The sequence below is a fragment of the Colobus angolensis genome, unplaced genomic scaffold (genome assembly GCF_000951035.1).
Source record: "Colobus angolensis palliatus isolate OR3802 unplaced genomic scaffold, Cang.pa_1.0 Scaffold143, whole genome shotgun sequence".
Lineage (NCBI taxonomy): Eukaryota > Metazoa > Chordata > Mammalia > Primates > Cercopithecidae > Colobus > Colobus angolensis.
Genome location: NW_012114522.1, coordinates 4,943,265 through 4,952,672, shown reverse-complemented (window position 1 = coordinate 4,952,672; position 9,408 = coordinate 4,943,265). Strand labels below are relative to the sequence as shown.

The 9,408-nt window shown below is 48.2% G+C and overlaps 1 protein-coding gene across 1 annotated transcript; it reads right to left on the bottom strand.

The window, feature by feature from the left end:
* Positions 1-581: 581 nt before the first annotated feature.
* On the bottom strand, positions 582-5,347 carry CYTL1 (cytokine-like 1). Its single transcript, XM_011935427.1, has 4 exons — positions 5,173-5,347; positions 3,129-3,173; positions 2,831-2,959; positions 582-1,239 (listed from the first exon to the last, which is right to left on the bottom strand). The coding sequence occupies exons 1-4, from the start codon at positions 5,323-5,325 to the stop codon at positions 1,156-1,158; spliced, it is 411 nt and encodes a 136-aa protein (XP_011790817.1). The 5' UTR covers positions 5,326-5,347; the 3' UTR covers positions 582-1,155.
* Positions 5,348-9,408: the final 4,061 nt, after the last annotated feature.

Genomic DNA, 9,408 nt, shown 5'->3' with positions numbered 1-9,408 from the left:
CGCTGGGAGTTGGAGACTGGAGCTGTTCCTATTCGGCCATCTTGCTCCGCCCCCCAACAATCCCGTTTCTTAACTGAGATTTTATTGTTGGGTTCATAAATTAATTTAACAAGCATGTTTCACCTGCAGCGAGCCGGGGTGGCAACGCTGGGAAGGGCATGGGCATTTGAGTTACACAGGCTTGGGTTCAACCCAGGCTTTCCCACTTAGCAGCCAGTGGCCTCAGGCAAGTTACTTGACCTGCATGAGCCTCAGCTTCCTTCCATGCCCATCTCTGGGTTTGCTGTGTGAAGTCAATAGCTGACATTCGTGATAAGTGCAGCAAAGCACTGCCTGTGGGTATGATGCAATCTGCTCCCAATGTAGATCCCCAAAGGAAACAGCTGTCCTCAACAGAAATCAGCATCCCCAACACTTAAAGAGCACACATTCATGCAGGTGGATGAAGCAGAACCAGAGACACCTGAATCTGACTGAAAGCAGGAGAACGTTGCATCATGCTTAGAGCAGGAGTTTTCAAGAGAAGTGTGAAAAAAACACAACCCTGACGCCCACCTTGGACAGATACAGCAGGACACATGTTTCTCATTGTGAAGAGATTCTTTATTTGATTTTTATCACCTTTCAATGAAAGAGTGGGTCCTGTCAGTACTACATAAAAAACTTGCAAATATATCTTAAGAGCATTAATTTCTTCTTAAATGAAAGAAAGTGAAGAAAGTTTGTGTTAGAAAAATGCATAAGAGAAGCTTGGTTAAATGTAAGCAGGTTTCTATCAAGAAAGAATAAAAGTACCATTACTCCATTAAACCAGTAATAAAAACATACTATTTTGTGTGTTCTCAAGATAGTTGCTCATAAAAGAGAGGCTTGTTAGTCCTTTTCTTCTTTTTAGTGACCAAATCAACACACTGTGTATCTAACCATCCTGGCAAGACATGAGTCAAGGGAATGAGAAGCATGGTTGCTAACTCTATGCTCAAAGGAGGTTTCTGGGTAGGAATACCAGCCCTGTTTTCCAGAAGGTAGAGAGACACAAAACACTTTCAGATACAACTAACACAAGACCTGTGGGGGTCATGGCTCTGGCCCATTAAGTCTGAGTAGTTGACATAACTTCAGTTCTCTTGGGTTCTTTCTCCGGTCTGGGCTGCCTTAGCGCTGATGATCTGGCAGGACCGTAGTCACTGGAATTGGGTATTCCAAGGCATTGCAGTCATCCAACAGGAAGACCAAGTCCTGAAAAAGATGTGCAATGAGCACAAAAGTCACTGAAGGTGGCCACGGAGTCCATATGCAACCGTAGGGCTCTTGGTTACCCTCAAAGGCTGTTCAGTTGTTCCCCTTTGTGTGAAAACTTCCCATCCCTTACTCTCCCCAAAAAGAGCTAGTCACTTCTTGCTTCACATTCCAATAGAATTTCATGTTTTTTTAAATTATTATCACTTATGGAATTCACACATACATTGGTTGACCAGATGGATAGATGAATGGGTGAGGGAGGGAATAAATGAATGAACCTTAGTTACTGAGCAGCACCCTGGGCCAGGAATTGGAATGACCATGAAGATCAGCTCCCACCTCTCCTCACTTCAGTCAATACCACTACTCATCACACTGTTATCATAATTGTATCAGCTTCCTATCTTCCCCCACAAACCAAAAGGAGCAGGGAGGAGGAGGAAACTGGGTGTGGGCATGGGGAAAAATTCATAACACATCTTTCATATAGGATCAAGAAATTATAACTTAATAGCTAATTACTACAATTTTCAGAGGAGCTTACTCTGGGCTAAGCATGGTGCTAGGAATTCCGTATTTAGTCACCCTACTAGGCTTCTTAGGATCAAGGGAGTTACTGCAGTACCCACACAAGGTAAGGGTGTAGTTATTACTATCCATCTCATGAGATGGCACTACTGTGTCCTCAGTTCAGGACTGAGGAAACCGTACCTCAGAGGAGTGAAGGGACACTGCTGTGATTTGAATGTGGTCCCTAAAGTTTCTGTGTTGGAAACTTAAACCCTCTGCCTTTGTACATGAACTAATGTAGGCTTTGACTTAATGACTGGATTAATGAGGGCTCTGCTCTTACGAATGGATTAACGTCACTACCTTGAGAGAGGGTTGCTTATTGCAAGGGTGGCTTTGTTAAAAAAGTGAACTCTCTCTGGCTCTTACCCTCTTGCTGTGTGATGACGTCTGCCATGGTATCAAGCAGCAAGAAGGCCCTCACCAGATGCCAGCACCATGCTCTTAGACTCCACACCAGCCTCTACCATAAGCTAAACAAACTTCTTTTTTAAAAAATAAAGTACCCAATCTATGGTGTTACGTTATAGCAGCAGACACAGACTAAGACAGGCACTCCCACTTGGGAAGCAGGGAGATACAGACTCAAGTTCAGGGCTCCCTGATGCTGAAGTCTGTGCCCTGCAATCACATGCCTCTACTTTTCACATTTCAACTATTGCTGATTTTCTGTCCTTTTCCCTCTCCTACCAGAATCCTCTTATCAGAGCACACCTGAACCCCCTCCTGCAGAGTCTCCTCTAACCTGCCTCACTTGGGTCCTGGCAGAGTCTATCCATGTGGCTGGGGTCTGGTCCTGGGGTATAACCCCTGCATCAGTGTGTAGCTCATGGAGACAAAGGGCCTTGTCCTGAACCCCATCAACAAGGCAACCACGGTTGAGAAAGGGCTTTGTGAGCTGAAAGCATCTGTGAAACATCTCTGCTCCTCTTCCTTGTCCCTGTCTCCTCCCAACCCTCCTCTTTGAAAAGCTCTTTGATAGCAAGTAGAAAATGGATTTTCAATAGCATCCACTTACCCTCCTGCAGAACGAGTTCATGATGGTGTACAGCTTCCGTGCTTTGTCCTTCAAGGAATCCACCTGGGCCACTTTCCAACACTGGGGCGAGGCCACAAAGTCCTGCAGCTTGTCCAGCACACAGTAATTCTGGGAGTGGGCAATGGGGAGGGGGCTTGTGGGAGAAGTCAGTAGCAAGAGGGACAGGGCTGAGCTGCATAAGATCTCTCCCTGACTCTGTGCCACACAGCCAGCAGCAGAGGTTCAGACCTGACTCCCTCAGCCCCAGACTTCCCTCCCCCAGGGAGAGCCCTCTTACGTGTATGTCCAGGTACAGCCTGGGCAGGTATCTCACACATGGCTCCTGTGGAAAGGGATAAGGGATTCTGGGATGCCCACAGGGGCACACCTGGTCACAAAAGTCTCCCTGGTGGCCCTCTCAACAGCCAGACCAGCCCAGATCCTTGGAGTCCTCCCTCATGCTACGACATGCATGGTACTTTCTTGTGCCATATGTCACTCCTCCAGAAATGGGCGACTGCGCTTCCAGAATTAGACTTTTAGAATACAACCTTTATATCATTTGCTATGAATTAGGGAGGTGTTTTGTATGCATACCCATTCAGAAATATACATACACGTATATACATAAAAGCAGTCCCATAACTGTAATATAGAAATAGTAATATAATACAGGAATACAAGTATATATACACAGTATATATGTACATCTATAAAACAGTTCTATAACTAGTTATATAACAGTTGTATAACTGCATGTAATTATAGACATTACATATACTTACATAAGATATATGTAATTATACATATTAGTTATGTAGGCATTCTATAGCTAATATATTGTTGTATATAGTGTATAATATAGTAATATCAAAGTGCATATATATGCATACTTTTATATTTCTATATTGGGCTTCCATTTTTGTGCAGGGCTGAAGGGCAAAAGCCCTCGTGCTCTGCCCTCTCAGTAATCTCCTTGTGACCACGGGCAAGTGCCTTCCTTCAGTTCTCAGTTGTGAAATTAGAAAGTTAGAATGCATAATCTTTCCACTTTCTTCCTGCTCCGCAGTTCAGAGCCTCTGAATTTTTTAAACCTTTTAAAATCAGATTCCTTTAAAAGATGATTGCTGTCTATATTCGATAACAAGAAACTTGTGGGTAAATTGTGGTGAAACTATACAACAAAATGTTAAAACAAAAATTAACTTATTTGATAGTGTCATTAAAAAGTAAGTTGCAAAACTGCTTGTGCTGTTTGACCCAAATTTTGTTTACACACACACACACAACACACACGTATTTGAATACCTATAGTAGACAGAAAGCTGAAATATGATCCTCCAGAACACTACAGCAGCAGCTACCTCTAGCTGGTAGAATTACAAGCAAGATTTATTTTCTTCTTTGTACTTTGTACGTTTTCCAACTGTTCTACAAAGTACAATACTTTTACAATTAGGAAAAAAAATACATGTTATTTAACTTTTAAAAAGAAAATACCAAGAAGGTGTTAGCTAGGGCATTGTAAACCCTAACATCTGAGAAACATTATGTTTTGTTTGAAGCATTTGCAAGTGATTAAAAGACACTTTTAAACTTTACTAAAGCTTTTAATGAAGTTTAATGCATTTTGTTTCGATGCAGAAGCAGGCAGAGGCCTGGGTTCTAGTCCCCAACAGCCCTTCTGGGACTTCCCCTCTCTGAGTCCCCAGGTCTCCCTCTGAAGATCGTGATCACATCAGCTGGCATCTGTTGAGTACTGGTTCCTGTAGGCTTGGCTCTGTGACACCTGCCTTTGATTGTCAAAGGCACTCTAAAGGGAGGGGTGCTACTGTCATCCCATTTTACAGACAAGAAAACTGAGAGGCAGAGGCTGAGGAATTTGCCCGGGTCCCTCAGCAGATGAGGGGTGGAGGCCAATTCTGTGCTACCTCTTCGGGCACACTCCTCAGCAGGCTAACAAAAGGAATACACAAGCTTCATTCCTCCGTCCTCCTTTACTCTGATGTTCCAGACTCTACGGGGAGCTGTTTTTCTCCCCCTCCTCCCACTCCTTTTTTTTTGTTTTTGTTTTTTTTTTACATTTTACAACAGATCCTTTGATATTTGCTAGTAAGTTACAAAAATTGTAATGTCTTTACTTTTTCTTGTGTTTTGAAGAAAGCAAACCATTGCTATCATATTTAATAGGAGATGAATAAAACACAAACACTCTTGAGATTTACATTTACTAGAAAAGAAAAATATCCTTCTCTCTCTCTCTCTTTTTTTTTCGTCTAAAGGCAAGGGTTTAAGAACTGAATGGGCCATGCACCCCTGTCCTGGGCGCGCGGGGGACTCACCGAGGGCTCCGAGCCCTGCAGGAGCTGGAAGTCGCGGGTGATCTCCTGGCTCAGGGCCCGCATGCGGGAGTAGCAGGTCGGGGGAGTGGGCCGCGCGGAGGGGACGCCCGCCAGGAGCAGCAGCAGCACGGGCAGAGGCCCAGGCGTCCTCATGGTGCCAGGCGCTAGTGCAGCCTCGCCGCCCGCCCCTTTATGCAGGCTGGGGGTGGTCCAGGGCGGCTCCACGCCTCCACTTCCTGTGGGGCCAGCGCAGGCTGCCGTCCATCCAGGGTGGGAGAGAGGAAGCCAGCACGCCCACCGGGCAGGGCCGGGACAGGAACCCTCTCAGACAGGAAAGCTCCAGGTTAAGAGGAGGGGCTGCCTGGAGGAGGGGGTGACAAAGGGTGGCTTTGCCTCCCCCACACTTTCAGCAAGAAATTTCTCTCTCCACAGGGACTTTTCCTGAAATGGCAGGAACAGCAGATGGAGAGGGTTGGGGGATACGAGGAGGACAGAGATGGAAGGAGGGGAGGGTCGGGGGAGAGGAGTGGGCACCAGGCCTGGGTTTGAATGGCATCGTTTGTCAAAACGGATGTAGTGCCAGGAGGGAAAGGGACTAGAGGGGAAGACTGGGCATCACTCCCTCCAGGCAGCCCGCAGTGGAGCAGGGATGCAGGGCTGAGGTCAGGCCACTGGTGTTGGGGTCCATCAATCACTAACCAGGTAGGTGAGCCTTGGGCTAGGCCCCCACCTCCCCCCGCCCCCGCCGCCCCGCCAGCCTCTGAGAAGCCATGTGTGTGACTCTGGGTCTGAAGGACAGTCTCACTCAGCGGCTGTATGTGTGGGAGTGTGAGTATCCCCACCCTCTTCCACCTCAAGCTCCTAGCACAGGCCCTGATGGAGAGCAGTCCCTCAGGAAGGGTTAGTTTTCAAGAACTGCGTCTCCCTCAGGGCTGCCCTCCCAAGACAGTGGCAGGTAAAGGCTCTCCACTTAGACGCCCTGGGTGCAAAGCAGGGTCACTCCCTTCTGGCTTTGACCTTGGGCAGATTTCTTCAGTGTTTCCTCCATCTCCTTATCTGTGAGATGAGGATGGTAAGAGTGGCTCACTCAAAAGGCCATAGTGAGGAATCAGCGGGAGACGGCATGACTGAGCAAGCCTCATGCCAGGCTCATTGTGTGTTTCCAAGTGATCGGAGCTAATAGCATTGTCTCCGTTAAATCCAGCAAGTGTCTCTGTGAGGTAGGTGTCACAGAAAAGAGTCCCATTTTCCAGGTGGGAAAACTGAGGCTCAAAGAGTTCCAGCAACTTGCTGGAGGTCACAAAGCTGGAGGCATATGGGTTGGGATGAGACTTCACGCTCTGTCCTCCTGCCATTCTTCCACCCCACAGCGCAGAATGGGTGAGAAGCAGGACTCTGGCAGGCAGAGATGAGCTGGGGTCCTCGGGCTGCCCAAGATCAGGTAACAAGCAAGAAGGAACTGTCAAAAGGGAGAAGAAGATTCTTCCTTAACACTGAATGTGACTTACATACCAGCAGCCACCAGGCCAGCCGCCATCGGGAATGCCATGAGCCTCACAGCCAGCCAATGAAGTGAATAGGGTTAGTCCCATTTCCCAGGTGAGGAAACTGAGGGCCTCAGGGGAGATGAAGCTGTGAAGAGTAGTAGAGCCCTGGAACTATGTCTGGACCTTCCTGTCCCCAAAGCTTCCTCCAACAAGGGAGGAAAGGGGAGTGTCCTGGGCAAGCTGCACATTCCCAGAACAAAACAACCAAAGACGAAGCCCACAGAGATGGGTGAACCAGAGCATGGCATCCTGGACACAGGGCTGGACTGAGGATCAACCACAGGGATGAAGCCCGGCTCCAGCTTGTCCCCACTGTATTTGCCAGGAGAAATCCTTTCTCGACCTGGCCTCCATTCCCTGTCCGTAAACAGGATAGCATCACCCTGGGTGATGTCTGAAGTTCCTTCCAATCCCAATGTTTTATTTATCTAGTTTCTGGTGGTAAAAGCCCTGGGCAGGGACTGTAAGCTGTGCCTTCCTGTTTTGTAGGTGAGAATGTGTTCTGCAAACACCTTTAGCAAGATGACACAGGGACTGCGGCTCTCAGGGCAGAACAGTGTGTGCTTGGAGGTGGCAAGTGGAGGCACAGATATGTTTTCTTCTGGGTGAAGGAGTCTCCACACTCCCTCCATGGTAGTGCCTGGGGCATAGGCCTCCCTGGCAGACTAGCTGGCCCCAGCTGGGCACTCTGGGTCTGCTTTAAAATGCTCCAGGGCTTCTGGATGTGCTCATGGAATGGGCTTAAATTCAGAGCAAGGAAGACAAACAAGCCCATGGACCAAACAAGTCCGTTTGATCAAGGAGACATTGCTGTGCTGGAAAACAAGAGTCGTCTGTGAGTCCGAAGTTGGGATAAATGTGCTGCTGGGAGATTTGACCTTGTTCCACCCGCAATACCGTGTGCAGTTATTCATGGGACTTCTTGGGTAAATCAGCTGAATTCAGAGCTGCAAGGAGGCTTATAGGCCTTCCCGTTGAGCATGAGAATGAATGAGTGACTGACTGTAGCCATCTGCTGTCACTGGTACCAACTGAGACATGGTGGATGCTGGGCCCCTGAGGAGTCACAGTCAGTGGGGAGACAAGGAATGAGGCTGCTGTGCCCTGGGCCAGGTGCAAGAAAATCGCCACCTCTCACTCTGCCAAGCCGGGAGTGGAGTGAACAGGAATCACCCCAGAGGAGAGGGTGCCTCGTGCTGATTCCCAGGGCAGATGGAGACGAGGATGACTAGCCTGTGCCGAGCCCAACATGCACAAGTTTGCATGCCGAGCCCAATGCGTGCCAGTGTGCATCCGGGAATTCTGTCTGCTTTCTGGTCCTCTCCAGGGTTCCCCCCACATCCTAAGCATGATACATTGACTTTCCCCCCGCATCTGTCTCTTTTAATCACCATGTCCTTCTCCAGGAGACAGGAATGGTCTTCCTCAGCAACCAGCACACAGCCAGGTAGAGCGGATGAACAGTAAGGTGTGACTGAATGGACTTGGTGACTACTCATGTTACTCAGAGATTAAGGCACAAGCCTACTAAGAAACCTACGCAGGACAGCCTGTCGTGGTTCCCCACCACGAGCTCCCTGTGAGACGCTGCACTGGATACAGGCTGGTGGAGCCCCGCACGTGTGTTCTGTTCTCAAATGTCTCCTTTACCACGAATCACCTGAATCCTCCCACCAGCTCTTTCTCTGCCCCCTTCTGAGGCTCCTTCAGCAGTTGGCTGCTCTGAGTGTTAAAAATCCAGGCAGGAATTCTCCCATATATCAGGTAAACCCTTGTCTCTGCCAAAAGGTCCCTTCTGGTTTTCTTAATGTCTTAGATCGGGCATAGACCCCATCATGCCAGGAGAGCTGAAGAGTCAGAATTAACGAGCAGGTGAACATCTCTCAGGTAGATATTGGCCATTGTCTTTGGATGGATTCTTCATTTGCCAGATGTGTGTCTATTTATCAAGAGTCTGTTGTGTGCCAGGCACTGAGATGGGTGAAAAGACAGTGAATGACAGAGACAGAGTTGCTGTCCTCTCGGAGGAGACTGATGAGGGCAGCTGACACCTTGGGTAAGTGGTGTGACGGCAGAAATCCTGGTGTTTCTGGAGCCCCTCACCCATCACGGGGAACTGCTCCCTCTCAGGTGAGAGCTGAAAGGTGAGGAATGCAGTGGGCAAGTGGAGTGGGTATGAAGGCATGTGTGTGTATATGTGTGTGTGTTTGTGTGTGTATACCTCTCTGTGAAAGACAGAGAATGAGGGAGATTGTAAGATATCGTGCTGCTGGCTTTGAAGATGGAAGAAGAAGCCACAAGCCAAGGAATTCAGGAGGCCCTGAGAAGCAGAGAATGCAAAGAAGGATTCCTGCCTAGGGCCTCCAAAAGGGGCCCAGTTAGACCCCTCTGAGCCCACAACTGTAAGATGATAAATTCGTGATGTCTGCAGCCCCTCGGTTTGTGGTGATGTGTTACGGTGGCCACAGGAAACAAGTATACCATCTCTCTGGGGTTTGGTAGAAGAACAGAAATTAATGTGGTAACCTAGAAATTATCCACATCTACCTACCTCCTGCTTATCCTTCCTTTACAGCCTCCCTGTCAAGTGCTCGTCCAGAGTCTGCTTGCATCTCTCCCTGGACAGGGAGCTCTTTGCCTCTTACGACTTCCCTCCAGTCTCTGGGCAGCTCCAAATTCTTCCCAGGGT